Here is a 23,152-nt window from a genome sequence, read left to right as displayed (position 1 = left end):
TGAATACATAAACAAGAATGACCTAAACCTCGAATTCACGAGCACCATCAGCAAGGAGAACATTAACTTTCTAGACCTGAATATTTTCACTGAAGGGGACGGAATTGAAACAAAAACCTTTTCAAAACCCACAGATTGCAACAGCTACCTCAACTCTAGAAGCAACCACCACAGAACTTGGGTGAAAAATATTCCTGGAGGCCAGTTTAGAAGAATCCGACGCAATTGTTCTAAACTATCTGACTACGAAACTCAATCAAAAGAGATGATGGGAAATTTCGTAGAAAAACACTACGATAAACCGAAATTAGAAGAAGAAAGAAAAAAGATAGAGAAGATTGAACGCCAGACACTACTGGAACCACGGGAGAAAAAAGAAGATGGCTTCAAAAAAGAAGTCCTTTTCCTGACAGATTTCTCCACCCAAAGTCTGCAGATAGAGAAGAGTCTACGGCGACACTGGCACATACTACAAACAGACAGTGACCTTAAAGATGTTATATCCAACAGACCACGAGTGATCTTCAGAAGGGCCCCCACACTCAAAACCACTCTGATTAAAAGCCACATCAAAACACAAGAAAAGACCACCAATCTAGGATCCGGCTTCACAAGATGTGGCATGTGCACAGCATGCAGGAAGACCAGATTTACAAACACCAGCCTGATCAAGAAAGTCCACTCTGCCACCAATGACTTCACGCACACCATCAAGGAGAGGATAAGCTGCAATACCAGTGGCGTCCTCTACCTTCTCCAGTGCCCATGCGGACTGCAATATGTCGGAAAAACCAAAAGAAAACTACATACTAGGATCCAAGAACACCTGTGCAACATCAGCAATAAAAAAGAGAACCACAGCATACCAGTACATTTCACGGAGAAGCATAATGCCAACCCCAAAGACCTGACCTTCATAGGTCTGAAAAAAGTACAGACCTCATGGAGAGGAGGCAACTACGAGACTATGCTATCCAAAGAGGAAACAAAAATGATTTACAAAATGGGTACCCTCGCACCAAATGGGTTGAACATCGATTTCGAGATCGCAGCATTTCTCAAAGACTAACAAAATACACCCTGCCCTCACCCAGTTCACCCACAGAACGGATGCCAAACCATGGGCAGCTGAAATTGCACCCCTCTACCCATGTGGAACTTTCTGAACATTATACCCACTACCGCCTCATCCAAACCTCCTCCCCCTTATTCCTCCCCTCTTTTATAAATATGTATTAACGTATAAACCCCTTTCCCTATAAAAATGTGTGTGTATATATATTAAATCTTTTTTATATTATATATGGTTCTTTGTTAAAACGTACCCTGTGTAAGTCACAACTTTTCCATCAGTACCCACTAGAACTTAACACTGTACCCCCCCCTCCCCCCCCCCCCCCTCCTGTTCCATAACCCCCCCCCTCCTGTTCCATAGCCTCCACCCTTTTTATTCCATTATTCTTATGTATACTATTATCATTGCCCATTTTTTCTACTCTATATATTTTTATACATATATATATAATTTGTATACGTTATTTTATTTTGTCTTATATTGTTGCAATACACTGGAAGTCTTTTGATTTTTATACTTATTATATCATATACCTAATACTATAAATCCATATAGAACCCCCATACCCTGTATCCACTCATTTAAACTAGTTTTGTTTTAGGGTTTTATGTATTTATAACAACATCCACCTCCCCCCCCCCTTCTTTTCAAAAAAACTGTTAATGAAATACTTCAGACTGAACTGTGTGTATATATATATTTTTTACCCACAAGATGGCGCTAACCACAGCACAAATATGAACTTTCTCTCTCCTTTTTATAAAAACGTAGCTGCAACCCATCATTAGCATTTTTTTATCTACTGTCACTTGTCTTATATGTTTTAGCAGTTATATGTAGTCTGTAAAACCTACCACCCAAACCGCATATGCAAACGAACGTTATATCCAAAGAGGGCGGAAGTTACAAGATGAAGCTGAAACCCATAAGGGCGGACGTACACAAAGCTCAATACAGGAGTGAGGGCAGAAGCTGCATCCGGGCGGAAATGACGCAAGCGGCACCCGCGTCACGCCACGGAGCTCACGTACACGGAGCTCACTACAGGAGTAAGGGCGGAAGCTGTATCCGGGCGGAAATGACGCGTACGGCACCCGCGTCACGCCAGCCCAGCATAAGAAGAGACGGAGATGGTTACCAGTCACTCTGCAAATCCTGACGAAGCCCGCTCGACGGGTGAAACGCGTTGATCTCCAGAGACCTCCTGCACCACTGCCTTACCTCATCGCAGCCACAGGAGAAGGACGAATCTGCCGGCAGACACCACCCCCATCTCTTAAAGGGACACATACGGTAAAAACGTTACCTATACCCCCTTGCAGGATACAGACTGCGGGCAATAGTGTGGAACTCCTCCACCAACCCCAGCCATTATTTAAGCCTCAGAACTTTGTGCAAAAAGCTTTTCACTGCCTACCCACATTCTGGACTTTTATTTATGTTTCATGTTTGTTTGTCATTGCATTAACAACGTATACCGGTATTAGATCACTCCCCCCCCCTTTTTTTTTTTTTTTCTACCCCTTTTTTCTTACACCAATGTTTAAACCAAACTTTTTTCTATAAAAGCAGCATATGTTTTTTATATTTATTTTATAAATAAAAGCATCTTATTTATTATATACACAGACTGTCTGAAGTTTTCATTTGTATTATTGTGTGGTAAAGGTCTGCGCAGGAGTGCCTATTTTCTCTTAACTACTGTATATTCTCTTGGGTATTTGTGTAGCTCTACCCCAGACACCCAGCAGCAACCTACCCCTCCCACCTACCACCCTCCCATAGCGCAGTAGTCAACCCTTTTTCTTTGACTATGTCACATCAAGCCTTGTCCTCACTATCAGAATAACACAAGTGGCTAGGGGGTAGACTTATTACTCGGCGATCAGGGGAATCTGCGCTATCCCCGTGCGTTATAGCAGGGGATAGCGCTTCCCCTGATCTATCACACCCGCCGATCGTTTACTCTAACGCCGGCGGTGTGGGGCAGGAGGCATAGCGCAGGGGCGATATTTTGCACTGCGCCCCTGCCTCCTGCCAGATTTATGAACGGTCAGCATCGCTAACCGTTCCGCCGCCTGCAGCTGTCGACTTCGCCAGCTGCAGGCGGAGATGCCCTATACCTAACAGCAGGGACAGCGCTGTCCCTGCTGCTGGCGCTGAGCTGCGCTGGGATCTCGCGAGACTAGCGAGATCCCGCGCATGCGCAGTAAGCCGGCCGGGGGGGAAGGAGACGGCGCATCAGTATTAACTGATGCGCTGTCTCCAGGAGGGACATCGCCAGAGGGGGTAGTTAGCGCTCCCCCACTCCAGCGGCAAGATCTTAATAGATCTTGTCGTGTCCCCTCCTGCTTCGCCTCGCTAATGAGGCGAAGCAGGAACTGTTATAGCGGCGCGATAGGCGCCGCTATAATAAATCTACCCCTCTGTCACTTCCTCCTACATTGTCAGAACACTCCTTTCCTGATACACTTTGAGCTGTTATGTTCATTCTGATTGGCTACAGGTATATACGTGTCCTCATACATCATCGCTGCAGTTATGCCAAACAGCCCATCTCAGAGCGCCAGATCCCCCGAGATTGCTAAAAATGTACTACATTGCATACCCTCAGCATGTTTCTAGGATCATTGTACTAAAACACAGGGGTGCCGATTTACGTTTTTGCCAGTGGGTGCTTAAGGGGGCGTGTCCTTCAGGGAAGGGGTGTGGCCCTGCAATGGGCTCCCGAGACCTCCCCCCCCCCAGTCCTGGACGGAGGCAGGCGGTGATCCTGGCAGCGCCGCAACGGGGACCCAGCAGCTGATGGGCTGTCAGCAGCAGGGTCCCTTCGGAAGATGGGAACTAGCAGCGGTACTAGTTCCCATCCACTGCAGGGACCCGCCGGGTGAGCTCTGGCTGTGGCCCGTGGGTGCTCATCACTTTCCATGGGTGCTCGGGTCCCGGAGCACCCACGGTTTCGGTGCCTATGCTACAACACATGGAGTGCCGTTATTCTAGAGCTATAACTGGTATGATAGATTTATATGTCTGCTTGGCTCTAATGCACTTCGTCTTTCTATTCAGTCAGGTCTGTTTATTCTTAAAGCGAGGAGCGAACCAACACGCAGTGGATGAAGATGGACAGGATCCCCTCAGTATTTCTGTACAGGCAGCTAACGCAGATATTGTCACTTTGTGAGTTCTATTACGTTTTGTCCGGTTGCCCGTTTCTTTTGTATTTGTTATGTGCACCCTGGAGGGGAGGTTTGACACTGGGCACAGATCATCTGTTTGATCTAAAACACTTTTATTATATCACGTTTCACTTATGGGGACAGTAACTCCATTTTGCTGACCCTTTTGCTTTTCCAAAATGTGTAATCGTTTGGAAATAGAGTTAATTAAAGCACATTTGCTATGTTATGACAGCAGGGTGGTGAACATGTGGAGCATTGTCTAACCCTGCAGTGGGCAATTCATTTCTATAGGGGGCCACATGAAAAATCTGAACGGTGTCGGAAGGCAGAACCAATGATACTGCCCCACAGTGATTCCACACACTGCCCCTCCTTACATATTCCAAACACCTGCCTGCCCTCCACCCTTAGTAGTTCCAAACACCAGCTCCCCCTTAGTAATTCCACACACTTAGTAGTTCCACACACATAGTAATTCCACACACATAGTAATTCCACACACGCCCCCCTCAGTTATTTAACGCACCTGCGGCTCACTGGAGCTGAATCTATTTAAAACACCATGGATGTAATGGTGCTGACTGCACTGCAGCCCCACCATCCGTGGGAGCCTTTTGCGCATTGCCCCGGGACGAGCCTGCTATGCATAGGCTGACCACGGTTTACACATAGAGGAGTGCCTAGCCTGAGCCCCCCGCACGTCACAACAACACTACATACACACACTCCAGACTGCACAGCGCCGTTGCTCAGGAGGTGGCTGAAGGGGAAATCATGCAGCGCACCATCGGGTGAGGCTTGAGGGCAGCGGGCCAGTCCGGATCAGCCAGCGGGCTGCATCCGGCCCACGGGCCGTAGTTTGCCCACCCCTGGTCTAACCAAACAACATCGACAAGTGAAGATATAAGTGTAAGATGAAGGTTTGGTAGGGCTGACTAAGAGCACAGACAATTGACCATACAGGACACAACTGCAGATTCATAAATATGGAGGCCCCATAAATTCATATTTATTCATAAATATGGAAGGGGGGGGGGGGGTGAAATGAGCGCTCTGCGCCCCAAGCTGCAATTAGGTTCAACACCAATTTGTGTCACCTCACACAAATATAAACACACTGCAAGCATTTTGGTAGGTGTAAAACCCCATTGCGCTCCAAACAAAAAAAACTACATCGCATATAGAAAACAGTTCTTATCGTGATACTCGGTTTAAACTTTGTCCGACGGGGTGACGTTTTCTTCTTCTTCCAATGTTTCCCTCGTCGTAATATAGAATGGGGGAAAAGACAAAAAGAGGGATTGTATGTAAAATATATATATTTTTTTTTTATAAAGTTAAAGGTATACCTTCTAGATATGGGTGTGGATCTGTAACTTTTATGAGTCACCAGATGAAGTGGGTTGATAAGACGGTCCTTACTTTAAGCTTACATTAAACATGTCTTCTATTCCCATAAATAAGTCTTTTAAATTCTATTCACCTTAGTGATTTCACAAATATGCAAAAAATGGATTTCATAGAAGCTTACTTGTATTCATGACGTAATTACACGTGCAAGGTATTCAATTGGTTTTGACCGCACAGTGTAAACAATCCAAAATCACAGAGGTAGGAGATGTAGGTATTCAATGTGGAGAGTACTTGGTTGGCTCGATAGCTGCAGGTACAACACCAACGCGTTTCGACAATCTGAGTGTCTTTGTGAAACACACAGATTGTCGAAACGCGTTGGTTGGAAATCCCAGTTGTCTTATTTAACAAACACTTATGGGTGTAATGTACAAGTATTCACATGCACATGCAGTGTACTTTAATACCATTAAATTAAATTCTAGACCTTAACAACTAATAGGTCATTACAGTAACAAGCTTGTTAGGATGGTAGTAGGAACTAATTTCCTGATCCTTTCCAGTCGGGTATACAGAACTCACCTGAAATGCTTGAGTGCTACACAAAGAGGGTGACCCCAGTATTCTTTAACACTGTGTTTTTGCAAGGCTTCCATTGTGCATAGTAGAATCTCAATGGTGTTTTCTTTCCCCAGGTTACGACTTGCTCGGATGAACGAAGAGATGAGAGAAGCAGAAGGGCCCTTCGGACAACCAGGTCAATATCCCAGCAACAGTCCAACAGAGCAGCAGTACAGGAAATGCATCCAAGAATTCATCTGCCTTAATATAGATGAGTGTTAGTCAGACTATGGCCCTCAAGGGGGCGCAGCTGATCCCTACTTTTTTGAACTTTTTCCACTAGCTGCTCTTGGCATCCTTCTTTTTTTTTGGGGGGGAAATCTGCATGGGGTTTATCTTCTGGCACCAGGGGAGGGAAGAATGACCAGGGGCACAACTAAAACCAAAAGTTTTTGGATGGGTCTGGACCAATGTTACAATTTTTTGTTTTTTTTCCTCATCACTGCCAAGAGCAAAAGGAAATATGTTTTAAATATTTAATGTACTGTTTAGCACTTTTACAAACTGTGATTCTTTTAGGCTTTTACTTTATCAATATCAGAGCAGACACTGGGAAAATGGAGTCAGCGGGAGGACCTGTGGTTCTTCTGCCTCTTTAGTGCCTGACTATATATTTATTTAGGGTGAAGTTGAAGTGACCCAGATGAGCCAGTGAAAGGTACTAATACATTCAGGGACCTTGTTTTTGTCAGCTGCCTATCTTATTTTAGGGTTCTTGTTTCGATGCATTAGGGTGGTTGGCTTTGGTGACTGAGGGTAGGGGTGTGGAAGTCAGACTTAGATAGCGGTGGCTTCTGGGCGGTTGCTGCAATGCTGCATGGGATATCCATAGATGCCCACATTTCAAGCACTTTTCCTAGTTTTGTCTGTTTCATGGTGCTTAATGTTATAAATACACATGTTGCTTCAGCTTCCCCCCCCCTACTCTTGCCCAGGTGTGCTTTTGCTTTAACCTCTTCACTGCAGAGAACAGAGGACAGTCAGTGAGACATACAGGAAAATGTGATGTCCGTTATCAGCGTCAAGTCTATTCCTTTAAAGACTAGTGTCAGTTATTCGCCATAGCTCTTCCTGTTCTGGAAAAACAACAGTTATAAATGTCCTACAAATGCCATCATCTATTTTAGAGCACACATAGGGGTGAACGTACTAAGGTGGGAGTTCTATGTGCAACATCCTGTGTTCACTAGAACTCCCATCTTAGTAAATGTATCCCATAATAGCTGTCTTTTCTCTCGCTCTCTCTCTCTCGCTCTCTCGCTGGCAGTCTTATCAAATTCCATGTCTGATTCTTTTAATATTTTTTCTGCATGTCTGTCTCCCACCAGCTATGTGCCCTCTATGTGTACTTGTGTCTCTCCATCTCTTTCTCCTTGTAGAGGGAATTCAATGAAATGCTTTATTGATTTGTGCTGGGAATGAGTGCCCAGAGCTATTCAATTAGTTGCATTGTGTCCAGCACTTAAGTCAGGAGATGCAGGTCACCACTTCTGAAGAATTAAGCGTAGGGCCTGATGCAGACCCCATAGCAGGACCGCAAATTCTCATCCATGCTGATTATAGAATGACCGTGCATGCCCGACCTGGGACTGCAAAATGGATTGTCATGGCCAATCACACCTTGATTGACAAGTGGCCAGCATTTGTGGCGGCACGCCGGTAGTTTCTGGGAGTGCCTCAGAAACCGCAGGCAGCACCCGACCGTTGGGAGGGAGGGATGCTGACATCAGCAGTGGGCCCGTTCTTCCCATGGCCTTTGCATACACTTACTCGGCGGCTGTGAACAGGGGGAAATCTATTAGATGGTGAGTGATTGCCAATGGATTTCCCCTTATGTGCATAGCTACGAACGCATTTGCAGCTGTGTTCTGGCTGATCAGAGTTTACCTGGTCTCTGGGCTCTAAGATTTGCAGTACAGTGATCAGGTCTGAATCAGGCCCTTAGTCTCCGCCTTAAGTGCCAGGAGCCATGCTGTTCAGGCAAAGCCCGAAATTCCTATCTCAGCATCAGTTTTGTCAAATTTCCGCTTGCGTCTCAGGACAGCGCCAGCAGAAATCAGAGCAAAGCTAATTGAATAGCTCCGGGCTCTTATTTCCCAGAGTTATTCAATCGTGTGGTTTAATTGAGTTCTACCCTCGGTTTTGCTGCATGTTTACCTCTCTTTCCTATACAATGAAGTATCTTTCTTTCCTATTATTTCTTTTTCCTCCTTGAAAAGCAAAGCATACATTATTCCGCAACAGCAATGAAGAGGTTAAATGCCCGTTGTCCTTTATGTCTGCAAACCATATGGGATAAAGTGCACTAAACAAATTTATAAAGGCTTACATTGTCTTCTGTTTCAGTGCCCCAACATACAATGTATTGGGGCCTCTGCCCTCAACACCCCCCCCCCCCCCCCCCCCCCCATATCATCTCAGTCCTTCAGTAATAGAAATGGGAGGTTGCTGAGGATGTTCTTTGGTTCCAATTGAGGATTAATTACTGCAGGCTTCCCAAGTGCATCCCTATGTCATCTCTAGTGCTATGCAATTCCATTGTATGAAGAGATCAGGACATCAGGGACATAGAACGGACTGTTAAATATATGGGTATTAATCTTCACCAAGACCTGATCTTGTCTTTCGATGAACTCATTTGCACCTGCTGACATTGCCGGCAGTCTTCTATCCATCCGTTCCATGGCATGTGAATTCATCATCCTTGTCTGAGTTTGCAAAGGTCCGCTTACAACCTGCCATTAAGCTGTGGCATTATATTAGCCGCATGACCTCTCGAGGTTTTTTTTTTTAAGCCCTGGATAAATAATATGCACCTTAGGTCCACCATACTTGTATCCTGTCTTTTGGGGTGACAGACATTTAGTAAGCACCCTCTCAGAAAAGCACAGAAAAAAAATCCATCCAGAATTATTGCTAATCTCATTTTATTGCTCACTAGAGAACATGCAATAAATTTACAATCATACAATCACCAAATAACTAAATCAATGGGAACGGCAGCCATATTTATTTATTCCCCAAAGGCCTACAACATGGTTAATGATCGGAGTTCCATATTACAATTACCGTTGTACAACTCTTTGGGAAAGTTGATAATGGTTTATGTCTGAAAGGGATGGTTTATTATATCCAGATTAAATGAATTTAGGGATTTTGATGTCCCTCGGCCAGCATGGCAACAACAGAATGCACTGCCAGACGGAAGCCGGCGGCTTCTTATACTAACTACCAACCAGCAGGACTCGCTCGGTATGGACAAAAAGGTGCTATCTTTATTGGAGGTCCAAACTTCTGGCCATTTTGCTACTTTCAGCCCTCCTCAGGATTTCTTACTAGGCGTTTATAGTTTACCCTTTATCAGATAACCTTTTGGTAGGTCAGAAAAAGTGACTTACGAAGTATACTACGGTCTCAAACTAGCGTCAGCCTTCCATGTATCCTGCCATGACACAAGTCCCTCCCCTTTTCACCGCCGTAGTGGAAGGGTTAATATTTTCTGGATAAAAACTGTACATTTTATGTAAAGAACAAACAAACAAAAAAAACTATATACTTGTGCACTTTTTCCTCCTTCCAGTATTGGAAATGACATATATGTATATGTTTTTGTTTTGTGTAAATGTAATTTTGTAAGTGAATTTGTTTTGGACTGCTTTTTTTTTTCCTATACAGTGAAGGTGTTATGTTTTTTTAATTTGATATTTAATTTATTACGGTATAAGCCACACGGAGCAGTGTAAAACCCTCTGGTTATATAGTTAGGTTTAAATCAAGTCACATACTGTTGACCTGAGGTTTGTGCTGCTTATTTGTATTGCAGGATGGATATATTTTATGAAAATAATATTTAGTTGCAGCTGGATGTTGTGAATCTTCTGAAAAACATTTTAAATCTTTTTTTTTATATCAGACTCTGAATCCACAATCAGTTGGAACTCATCTGATTCTGTACTGCTTTCCTAGTTTCCTTACATAAATACTCTATATCACATCTACATGTTTATACTATTTACTGTGTCTTTCTGTTATATGAATTGATGTTACTTGGAAGAAATGTTTTGGTTTTTTGGGGGGGTGATTTTTTTTTTTTTTTTTTAGAGCCATCAGAAATTTGTAATAACTATCAGAAACTTAATCTCTTTGGAATATTTCCTTTTTGAAATAGATTTTTTTTTAAGGATAATTGTGTGGTTATGTTTCTTAGCCAATATTTCTGTTTTGCATTTTTATGGAATTTTGTATCCGTCTATATAATTCATATTTAATAACATGTTGCAAATGGCAAACCCACACCCCAAGCAGCCTTTCCGCGAGAGGTGGTACTTGTGACAATCTCCCACCTCCTAATCCTGCAGAAATGTACTCGGCCTATCCCTTCTCAGACAAACCTACTGCAAGCCCCAATGCCATCTGTATTGTACTAGTCAGCTGTTCTTTAGAGACAATGGATGCAACCAATCAGATGTTTTATCAGCTTATTGCAAGTTTCACGAATGATAGCAAACATCTCATTGGGTGTAGTGCTATTTGCGTGTTATTAAATACATTTTCTTAATTTCAAAGTCAAATGTCAAATGTAAAATAGATATATTGTGTTTGAATTTGAAGGCTATCGTCATTTTTCAGTTAGTTATTGGAATTAATTAGTTGTCAATAGAATACAATTGACAGACCTCACTTCCTGTATATACTGTCACCCTTTAAAGGGTTACCTGTACACACGAGGATCCCATTTTGAGAACTGAACAAATATTGAAACTATCATTTTACTAGGACATAATGACATCACTGTGTGCCTCTGGGATCTCAATGTTTCCTAGCAAAAATAAGGACTGAACTGTTACGATGTATAGTTCCATCCGTGACCATGGTTCCGATAATGTGAATAAGTCATAAGTACTTTAAACAAATTTCCTTAGAACAGTTTCTTATGGAATTTACATTTTTTTAGCAAATACCGGTACTTGTTTCCTAGCACGGCCACACCGATTTGCATCGGGGTGGTCGTGTCGGAAAAATCGCGTCGGTCGCATCGCATGCGACCAAATCACATGCGATCGACCCGATTTTTACATTGAATCAAATGTGAATAGGGTCCCTGGGACCCTATTTTACATTGGATTCAATGTAAAATATTCCCCAGACCCCCAATTTTAGCCCCTCAACGCCACCCCACGATTGACGCCAACCCGAAGCGTGGCGAGCGCCGGCGGTGCGCGTCCTCCGACCTTTTCATACCCCTACTATCCACGTCGGCGTGGAGTTGAGAATATAAAGTGTGGCGAGCGCAGCGAGCCACCGAGCCCGAAGCGTGGCGACGCGTTTAACTTCACAGCGACGTGGATAGTAGGGGTATGAAAAGGTCGGAGGACGCGCACCGCCGCCGCTCGCCACGCTTCGGGTTGGCGTCAATCGTGGGGTGACGACGGGGCCATATACAATGTGAAATGGGTCATATTGGCCCATTTCACATTGTTTCCTATTGAGATGGACTTAATCAAGTCCATCTCATCTTGTGCCATTATAATGGCACAAGACCGACGCGATTCTCCCGATTTCAATGTTAAAAATATTTTTACATTGAAGCCTATGGCAAAATCGCGGGCATCGCGTCGGTCGCGTCGGGGGCCATGTTAATGGCCGCGACCGACACGATGCCCCCGATTTTGCCTTTGCCGGCAAAATGGACCTGATTTCAAAGGAAATCGGGTCCATCGCGGGCATCGTGTTCCTTAACTTTAAGGTACACGATGCCCGCGATTGTGGCCATTCTAGGAAACAAGTACCGAAATACCATTTTTATTTTATGCAACTAGGGTGGCCAATCCCAGGATCGGGATCGGCGGGATCCCGGGATTTGGCCCCCTAAAACGCCAGGATTTCAATCCCGGGATTGGAGTTTCCAATCCCGGGATTTTTGGGATTAGATTTTTGGCAATCGCTCAGACGCTGCCCGGCTTCTCCCATACCCGGCGTGTGGCCTGTGCAGCGTGACGAGGTCAGAGGTCACGCTGCGCAGGGCACAACCCGCCTCAGCCGCCCGATGCCCAGCCAGCCTTCCCGGCTCCCAGCCACCCCGCCTATCAACCCGGCGGCAGGGCACAGCCCGCCTCAGCCGTCCGTCTGCCCGCCCAACCAGCCTTTTCCGGCTCACGGCCACCCCGCCTATCAACCCGGCGGCAACCCAGCCAACAGCCCTCCCTCCCGCCCACTCAGAATACCTGGCTCCCGGCTGCCGGCAACCCAATCAGCCCGGCCGCCCACTCAGCAACCTCCGCAAATGTAAGTAAATAGTGGGCGGCCAGGGCGTTTTTATTATTAGGGATGCCAATCCCGGGAATCCCCGGGATTGGCATCCTTATCTGCAACAAATGCCAGTGTCGCTCAAATTTGTTATATGAATTCAAATAAAAACATTTGTGTAAAAAAAAGATTATATTTCCTATACAAGGTAATTATTACAGGTCATTATGATGAATAAAAATGTTTGCTTGCCAATTTTCACACCTATTTTGACAAATTCACTTGGCACTCACAGGGTTAATACTATGACAAATAAATTAATTTAAAGAACAAAACGTGACGGAATTATATGGAGAAAATATATTTCTCTTGGTAGAACCAAAAGATTTCTTCCTACACCCGTTCCCTCTGATACCGGAAAGCAGCGCCATTGATTTACTACTGTAGATTAAGGTCACTCTTATTGAATTGCACTTTGTCGCATTTCTTTTTGAATATTCTGTTTGATACCTGACTATTAGAATTTTTTTAATTCATGAGAGGAAAGTTATTGGAGGACAATTAGTAACACTTCTTAGATCTATATTAAAATGTATTTATAATTAAAAAAAGACATTCGTTTCATCATTTTTTTTTTATGGATTGATTTTCTATGACCCTAGTGGCAGTTTAATGTATCGCTTAAAAAGCTAAAATACAAATTGGTCAGAGTTTAAAAAGCAGCTTGTAATATTCACCGTGAAGATTGTAAAAATGGTATTCATTCGGCGTAGGTGTATTTACCGGCGAGTCTTTATTTTTATATTCATCGATGTGACACTGTCTGCTTTACATTGCAGCAGCACTCAAAAGACGCACAAGCTATGCATTGCCATCCGGTGTAAATATCGAATAATAGAAATGACTGGTTAGAAAACATTACTAATTGGTTATTATTGTCACGACAAAGAACTAGAGAACGGAAACCTATTGGGTCACTATCATTCCTGCCCTATCCCTGTAGCCTACGGGATTCATTTTCTTCTTGGACCATAACTGAAAATGCATTATTTCGTACAGCCTTCTGGATTATTTGTGTGTATTTTGATTGGTTTCAGTTATATGTGTCAGGAGATTCAAATTTTGGAATTTTGACTGTCTTTTTTTTTTTTTTTAGATGCAACATTTAATTTTTTTTTTTAAATAGTTCTTGTGTAATCGATGCAACAAGTTAAAGCTTCTAGTACAGTAAATCTAGTTTATGGACTGTGATGGTCAAACTATACCACTTATGACACATATGAGCGTGACCTTCTAGCAGCACAACTGCTACCTGTGCGTGAGTGAGGTTCAACGCATCGGTGCTTTTATGATGTACATCTTCTGTTCCAACATGACGCGTAGTATCATATACATGGCAGTCAGGTTTGGATGCTTCTGTTAGGGAGCACCTAACCCGGCCAATTAATATTGTGCCATGTGCTTATCAACCTCATGTGCAGCCTTCGTGTTTAGGGATCCCCGCCAAATATGTTTTCTGTATGTAAATGGCAGTTCTGCAGATAAAATACAGAGGTGGGTGTGGTCAGTATCCCCAACAATGATTGGATCAAATGCGCATGAGGACTTGAAATAACTGCACAATAAATAAACCCTCTTTCTGTATATAGGCTAATGCATATTATACCCTTTACGTCTTGCTTGCACCTCTGTGGTGCGCTTTCTTTTCCTTGTTTTCTGTGTATGTCAGTCTCTCTGTACTATTTCAACCTGTTGTTTCCAGATGGGCCTCCCTGTGAGAAATTGAGTGGGCCCTCGGCAGCAATGACACATTGACAGAGTCCCACTGTTTTTATTCTTTCCTCTACCGTCTTTTTATGCACTGTTAATAAACATACTACAACTCTTACTCTGATCTGTTTGGTTCTTTTTTGGCTTTCTCCTTGCTAATTAACACCTCTGCACCTCTATACTCTGTCCTCGTATCATTCTGATACTTTCTTGTTTAGTCAGATGTAACGCATGGTAGAATGACTTTCCTATTGTAGATGTAAAGGATATGCAAAGTTACCACCAATCCAGATGATCAAATAAAGGCACGAGACCGCTGAATGAGTGGCCTGTATGACCAAGTGGTTGTCCAGTGTAGAACAACTTTTCTCCTGAACTAGGCCAAAAACCACCCATTGAGGTTCCCTTGCCGTTAGGACTGTCATCGTGTCCTTGGATAGTAAATTTGGGCATAATGTAAAACGAGTCTTCGTAAACACCTGAATGGGAGAAGTAATACGTTGTGTGAATCAGAAAGTGAGAGATTTTGTGAGAGTTTTCCCATTTTTTAAAGCGGCAATCAATTACACGGCAAAATCAACCTGTAAATGATTGCTGCTTTAAAAAAAAAAAAAAAAGGAAAACTCCCCCAAAATCTCTAAATTCTATGGGGGATGCAAAGCTGGCTGATGTATTAACATCGGGCAGCCCCGCTTCGCATCCCTGGGCTATGGCCATTCTGAGATGGCGATAGCCCATTGTAGTCTATGGCTACAGGATCGCACTGCCCCGGCGGCAGTGCGGTCAGCGGGGGGAGAGGGGAAACCACGCATGCGCAGACCCCCCCCCCCCCCGGCATCCGGTTCCAGGCATCGCAGGGACGGGCTCTTTTCGGAGCCCTGGCCTTGTGCCCTGAGGTATGATACATACATCCGATGGGATTGCATTTTTTACAATGCTATCCTGGGTGGTGACATTCCGCCCAGATCACATTGTAAATGCGATCCTTGATAAATGGGCCCCTATGTGACTTCCAGCATAATATCAACACACCCATACACACACACACACACGTATGTACGTACGTATATATGTAGTAGTAGTACATTTATTTATAAGGCGCCTCAAAGTGTCCGCAGCGCTGTACATAGCAAACATAAAAACAAATGACAAGGTAACGTACAGGGTGTGTTGATAAAATACAGTATGAATAGGGGTATAGCTGGTAGAACTATAATCAGCATCAGTTCAGAAGTAGGTGTGGAAATTGTCGAGGAGACTGAAGATGAAGTAGAGGAAGGGAAGAACAGGACAGGAGCACAGGTGAGGTAATGAGGTAGGGTGAGTACGTGAGGAAGGAGGGCCCTGCTCATAAGAGATAACAGACTAAAAGGAGGTGGGTGGACGAACGAAAAACAATAGGATAAGTAGGAACGGAGGGGAACGGAGGCAGGATAGGAGGCTCAAAAGAGGTTAGGAGGAGGGATAGGCTAGTCGAAAAAAGTGGGTTTTGAGGGAGCGCTTGAAGGAGGTAAGGGAATCAGAAAGCCTGATGGGTGGCGGGAGGTTGTTCCAGTGCAGGGGGGCAGCGCGAGAGAAGTCTTGGACACGGGAGTGGGAGGAGGTGATTAGGTGAGAGGTCAGTCGGCGGTCAGCGATGGAGCGAAGAGGACGGGAATATGAAATGTACTTGAATAATCCTCATTTACTACTGTGTAGTATGCCTGTGTGAGCTCTTCTACCATCTGTACTTGCATAAACCCAGATCACTCTGACAGGCATTTGTCAGATACTACCTTTTTTGGGGTCAAAGGAAATTCTAAAACCTTGAAGAAATCGGGCTAATTCAGTAGCCGCGCTAGAAACAACCCTAAATTTTGATGGAGAATATTAAGGTGAAGGGAGTTGAGTTGTGTATATGGAATGGGGCCCGACCAATCACATCACTTTGACAGACAGGACAACAGTTGTTATTTCAGATTTCTATTGGTAGCTATATAGCTCTATAGTTTAGTAGCCCCACATAAACGATGCACATAATATATATATATATACTTTTTCTTATTTCTATTTTGTTTCTGTTGTTATTAATAAAGTAGTTCCTTAAAGAATGACTAATAGATCTAGTCCTCCTTTCATTTGGCCTTTTTTTTTTTTTCCCCCGCTCCATTGCATTACAGGTGACACCACTTATTTGGATATTTTCCGTGAATTCTCTCACATGGCGTCTAACAACCCAGAGAAGCTAAGCCGGCGAAGTGTTCACTTCAGCCACTCGTTTCGATAGAGACCTTTCTTTTTTTGAAGGAACTATTTTAATGTGGTTGATTCCAGAAGAAGAACAAAACCGTTTGAAGGAGGACGACCATGACAAAGAAGAAGACGCAAAAGTCGGCCAAATGTTGGAACACGATGAAGTATAAAAATGTCTCATTAACCTCCTGTTCCTCTGCGTATAAGAGAAACATCCACCACAGTGTTTTGACAAATCTAAATTTTGCTTTTCTTAAATATATTTATGAGCACACAAAGTATTTTGAGGAGTTTTAGAGGTTATTGGTCTGGATTTTGGAAATGTCTGAGAAATGAGGTTGTCAAAAATAACCACTAAGGGGTCCATTTATCAAAAAGTTTTAGCTATTTAAAACATGTTGCATATGATAAATGGTGATAAATCGGTCCTAAATGTCATTCTTTAAACACGTGACAGTTAGGAGCTGATTGGCAGGGGCACTATTTATCATACTCAACCAGTTTTAGATAGCTAAAACGCTTTGATAAATCCTTTGTTAGGAATGTGAATTTTCTATCAACTTTTAGTTTAAGCGGGAGAGAGATAAAGTGGAGAGAGAAATACTGTAGTACCAACCAATCATCTAACAGGGCCAGATGCACTAAACTTCAAAAGTTATAAAATGGAGGGTGATAAACAGCCAGCCAATCAGCTCCTAACTGCCATGTTACAGGCAGGAGCTGATTGGCTGGCTGTTTATCACTCTCCATTTTTATCACTTTTGAAACTAGGGCCTTATTCTAGTTCACTCTTAGAGACAAATTCCTTCTTAGCTGGACAAAACCATCTGCACTGCAGGGGGCCAGATGTAACAGGTGCACATAGAATTAGATTTGGGTGAGTTATTTTGTTTCTGTGCAGGGAAAATACTGACTGCTTTATTTTTACACTGCAATATAGATCTCACTTTGAAGAAAAACCCCACCCAAATCTAATTCTCTCTGCACATGTTACATCTGCCCCAACTGCAGTGCACATGGTTTTGTCCATCTAAGACGGAATTTGCCTCTAAGCGTGAACTAGAATAAGGCCCTTAGTGCATCTGCCCCACAGCCTGTAAAGTGACAAGAGCTGTTCTTTTATATACGATCTCCTTAATAATTATTGTTCTGATTGTTTTAGATTTCTTCCTTAGTGTTTTATCTGCATCCAGGTAAATTGTCATCACAAAGACCAACATGCTGTAAGCTGAAGTAATATTAATGTCAATGCAGCCAATCAGTCACAAGGAAGCAGATAGATAGATATTTGTTGTTCTCTTAAGGTGCCCATACACGTGCCGATTCTGCTGGTGTTATGAGATGCGCGCTCCTGCGGCATCTCATCGCACAGTACAAAAAGTATGTGCTGCATTGTACTGTCTTTTTATCGCATCGCATCAATGGTATTTTTGCCCAAAACCTACGCCAGAATCGTCACGTGTATGGGCACCTTAAGTTTGATTTTCAACTTAACCCACAATTATGGACACTTTTCATTTGATTCCGAGGAATCAGGCTGAGAAATCAGATGGAAAGTGGTAAATGGTATGCATCTTGGGCGGGATGTATTAATATACATCGCCGCCCAGCTGCCGCGATGCTACCGCATATGTACTAACATATGCGGCTAGCATCGGGGTGCGGTGACGGAGACCCCCGCGATACCTGTAATGTGGTGTGCGGGGGTCTCCGTCAAATCCCGGCGTCTGTCAGTATCGCCGGCGTCTCCTCTTTACCCTGCAGCCAGATGTCCTCCCGGCTGTGACACCTGCTGGGGGAGGAGGAGATCGATGGAGGATGGGAGGGAGGGAGGGTCGCGCGGGGGCGGCGATAGAAGCCCATAGGCTTCTATAGGGTATCACCACCCAGAGGTGGCGAAACCCTGCCCGGCAGAGACGGGGCGGACGGAAAATGGTACATATAAAAATGCGGTAAAACCCCCGTTATACTGCATTTTTCCCTTTAGTACATCCCGTCCCAAGTCTCCGATTCCGATCCACAGAGTCAGAGATTGGATACATCTGTTGGGAACCCATACCATATATCCCATACAAAAGGACCGTATGTGATCCTGCCACCTGGGAAGCTCCCGGGCGGTTCAAGGTAAATCTTATGCGACTTCTTCCTCCAAGAAGTTGCATAAGTGTATGGCCGGCTTAACATTTGTGCAATACTGTACAGCAGTGGTTCCCAAACAATCTGGTATGATGGGAGCCTAGAGGATCAGCATTTTATTCACAACGAAAAATATTATTGAAAAGTTCAGCAAAAATATGAATTTAATTAAATTGTCACCATTGGGTACCTGTTTCCATTACAAACCCTCTTATACATTAGAAATACACTTCGGACCTTTGCGTGTCCATCAGATGCAGCCCCCCTGCAAATTAATGATTTACATAATCATTTGCAGGCGGGGAGATATCATTGGATGATCTTTGGCGTCCATCGATTTCTCCAGCGCTCGCACTTCAGAGACACCTATACGGTGTCTCAAAACTGCAGGAGCCCTGTGCAAGGATGGGTGGGCCGCTGACATCCGGTGTTTGAGGATATTTCGTATTTTGTCTAATGAACCTAGACGTTCCATTTTCCAGACTGGTGCCTTTATACATGTCCTAGAATAGCCCTACATAGAATATTTTATATATATGTTAATATTTACTGCTTGCTGCTTCTCTGGCTGGTCCAGACAAAGACTATTAGACAGTATACACTATGTAAAGAAGTTTAGCCTTTTGTCCAGCAAGTCCGAGGAAGACTGCTGTTGGGTCTGTGAATATTGAACCATATTGTTTGTTTAATCAAGAGAGGTAAATAAATGGTTGTTATGTTGGGGAAGTAGTCCTGCCCTGAAGATATCCACTAATACTATGCCTCCTAGCCTATGAAATCAGCACATATTGTGCAACGCCCAATCCAGCCAGACCATGCCCTAAGTCCTGGCAGGGCATATTGGTTGCATGAGAGAAGGACAATCCTGTGGAAACAGACCTACTGGAGACATGCAGGATGCAGGGTAGACAGGGACGTCCCAAGGTGTATTCCGTATGCTATTTAATTTTATAACTGAATATTTCTTGTTACTGCATTAAAGATAAGCATATTTTATTTTCTATTGTGACTTCATTATATATTATTTATTTACAGTTTCTTCAATAGCGCAGCATGTTCCATTGCTCTTTACAATAGGAAACGGTGATAAAACAAAATGGGTAGTAACAAACCGACATAGAGGAAGGAGGGACCTGTACATATACAGTAGTCACATGATCGCTATTTACATAGCTGTTTGCCCAATCATAAAGCACAAGTCGTTGTGCACAGAGCTTAACTTGATGAGAATATAGCACATGACTGAACTACTAGTGATCTGACATTCTTGTGATCTTGTTTAACACACAAGGTGGCTGACTGTTGTGTCTCTTGCTGCAGGGTTTGGCCGTCCGATCCCCCGCCGAGCCTTCCCGGGTAGCAGGGTCACATGTGATGCAGCGAATGTGATCCTTTCACAAGTGATGTATTGATATGACCTCTGCTCCCCGCTGGACGGAGGGTCCGACCTCCGACTCAGGTCTGATGCGCACGGGACCGTGCATCGGAACCGATGGTTCATCAAACACATCTGATTTGGGGCGATTTCTCACCCCCGATCCGTCGGGACAAGGTGAAGTCGGCCCAAATCGCAGTAGAGTATAGGGTCCTTTAGACTGATGTTGTCTAGCTCATAAAAAACCTTAAGCACAAAGGTTTGGATCTGGTGTGAGAGTTAAGCCGCCCATACACGGATGCTCTCTGTACTTTTTGTACTAGATGCAATGAGATCTATTACAAAAAGAACAAGCTTCACAGACTTTACGTGATGGGCATTAATCGCAGCGTGTATGGCACCTTAAGATACTTGAATAGAAACATAGAATTTGACAACAGATAAGACTATATATTCTGCCCCCTTTTTTACACACATTGTTACTGCAACCCCCATTTAATCCTTATTTCTTTGGAAGCAGATTTGTCTATCCTGCGCATAGTTAAATTGCTCTACTGTATTAGCCTCTGTCGGGAGGCTATTCCACGTGTTGACTGCCCTGTCTGTGCATGTCCTCATGTTTTATTACGTCTCTTCTTTGACCAGATGTAGTAAGCTTAAAAAGTGATAAAACGGAGAGTGATGAAGTTTCAGCCAATTACATAGTTGCCTACCCTCCTGCATTCTGCAGGAGACTCCCTGACATAGCAGCAATCTCCTTCATTAGTCTAGCAATCTCCCTCATTTCACCTAGCCCACATTACACTGTTACATCATAGTTACCTCCCCTCCTGCATTCTGCAGTAATCTCCCTCTCTCCCTCATTAGTCTAGCTATCTCCCTCATTTCACCTAGCCCACATTACACTGTTACATTTTGGGGGAAAACAGTAATAAGAGACAGATACATGTACATTGTATCATCAGCACCATTTCCCAGCACTTTACCAAGTATAATATGTATCCCTTTCTAACTGCTTTGGGGCTCATCTACATCTGGATATAAGTAATTTTAAAAGATTCCTCTCAGATATAGCAGTACACCCCCACGCTTCTAGGTGCCACATTCACAATATCTTTTCACAATCTCTCCATATATGGAACTAGACACGCCCTTTGGGTGGAGCATGACACTCCCCCCTCAATGGGGCGCGGTGCAAAATTCTATTTCCAACAATTATCTCCCTGAAACTAGTTTTCAAAAGTAGGCAAGTATGGCCAATTAGCTCCTAACTACTATATCACAGGCTGTGTTTTTAATAAGAATACAAAAGATGTGGCAAATCAAGGTAGTGTGCACAGCGACAGGTCAGTGGTGTCCCGTAATAAGGGGTTCCTCTCCCCTACACCAAATTTGCAAACAAGAAAAGTGTGTTCTTAATAAGACGTTCGGAGCTGACTGGTTTGCGGTTGATCATTCTCAACTCTAAGATGCACCTTTGGCAAAAAAGACACCCAACGCCGGCACAGTCCCACGTGACCTGGTGTGCCAAGAGGGGCTGCTTGGCATGACTGTAGCAAAGATGTATGGGAACTTATCTCTTTTGAATTATGAACATTTAGGTGGCACGTTATCAGGAGCAAAATAATGCAAATATCGTTAGGTCTTCCAGGTGCATATTGTATCTTTTTGCATCAAATTGTCACAAGCACAGAATGGGCTGTGATCAGCGGCATCATGCACACCTTATCACTTAATATTGTAGCCCAACATATATATTTTTTTCTGCATAGTGTTGTAAAGCATGGCTTTCTCTGTGTACTACACATGGGCCCTTATTCTGGTTCACTTGCCAAGGCAAATTCCTTCTCAAATGGACAAAACCATGTGCACTGCAGGTGGGGCAGATGTAACATGTGCAGAGAAAGTTAGATTTGGGTGAGTTATTTTGTTTCTGTGCAGGGAAAATACTGGCTGCTTTATTTTTACACTGCAATATAGTTCTCACTTTGAAGTAAAACCCCACCCAAATCTTATCTCTCTGCACAAGTTACATCTGCCCCACCTGTAGTGCATATGGTTTTGTCCATTTGGGAAATAATTTGCCTTTGCCAGTGAACCAGAATAATGGCCATGGTGTATATGTTTTACTTGCACTCAGTCATCTGTGAAACGCATTGTGAGGGTATGCTGGTAGATTCCTCATAAATGTACTACTTTAATTGTTGCTGATGAAGGATACCATGTACAGAAATGGTTTAATGCTAAATAATATATGTTTTGGCAGAAATGTATGTATGTAATAAAGCTGAAATCAAATGAGAAAAGATTAAATAAACGACTGGATCAAACTGAAATCCTATTTTTTTTGTAGACTTTTTACTTAGACTTAATTTTTTTTTTTAATTTTTTGGTTCCTCTTTTATTTATTTAAATTGTTAAGTTAATTTGTCTTGTGACTGAACTAACATCAGAGTCTCCTCTAGATCAGGGTCCTCAAACTATTGTGGAGGCACAGAGTGATGGGAGGAGTCTAATATACCATAACCCATCACATCACACGTGTGGTCAGCAGACAACACATACATGACAGCATTGTGGAGGCACAGAGTGATGGGAGGAGTCTGATAAACCATAACCCATCACATCACACGTGTAGTCAGCAGACAGCACATACATGGCAGCATTGTGGAGGCACAGAGTGATTTGAGGAGTCTGATATACCATAACCCATCACATCACATGTGTAGGCAGCAGACAGCACATACACGGCAGCATTGTGGGGGCACAGAGTGATGGGAGGAGTCTGATATACCATAACCCATCACATCACATGTGTAGTCAGCAGACAGCACATACATGACAGCATTGTGGAGGCACAGAGTGATGGGAGGAGTCTGATATACCATAACCCATCACATCACACGTGTAGTCAGCAGACAGCACAGACATGGCAGCATTGTGGAGGCACAGAGTGATGGGAGGAGTCTGATATACCATAACACATCACATCACACGTGTAGTCAGCAGACAGCACATACATGGCAGTATTGTGGAGGCACAAAGTGATGGGAGGAGTCTGATATACCATAACCCATCACATCACAGGTGTAGTCAGCAGACAGCACATACATGGCAGCATTGTGGGGGACACAGAATGATGGGAGGAGTCTAATATACCATAAC

At 43.5% G+C, this 23,152-nt stretch overlaps 1 protein-coding gene across 5 annotated transcripts in view; it reads left to right on the top strand.

The window, feature by feature from the left end:
• ACAP3 (ArfGAP with coiled-coil, ankyrin repeat and PH domains 3) overlaps positions 1 to 19,613 on the top strand; it is a 235,978-nt gene extending 216,365 nt beyond the window's left edge. For 4 of the 5 annotated variants that reach the window (XM_083163363.1, XM_083163362.1, XM_083163360.1 and 1 more), the window contains 3 exons: positions 4,142 to 4,252; positions 6,303 to 6,364; positions 16,404 to 19,613. In XM_083163363.1, coding sequence (XP_083019489.1) covers positions 4,142 to 4,252; positions 6,303 to 6,364; positions 16,404 to 16,510 — 280 coding nt within the window. In that variant the 3' untranslated portion in view covers positions 16,511 to 19,613. Of the gene's footprint in view, positions 1 to 4,141; positions 4,253 to 6,302; positions 10,223 to 16,403 lie in introns of those variants that run through there. The other variant, XM_083163364.1, reaches the window with a different exon arrangement.
• Positions 19,614 to 23,152: the final 3,539 nt, after the last annotated feature.

Source organism: Crinia signifera, chromosome 19 (genome assembly GCF_055691185.1).
Source record: "Crinia signifera chromosome 19, ASM5569118v1, whole genome shotgun sequence".
Classification (NCBI taxonomy): Eukaryota; Metazoa; Chordata; class Amphibia; order Anura; family Myobatrachidae; genus Crinia; species Crinia signifera.
The sequence above is the reverse complement of the archived record's forward strand: the minus strand, read 5'-3'. Positions and strand labels throughout refer to the sequence as shown.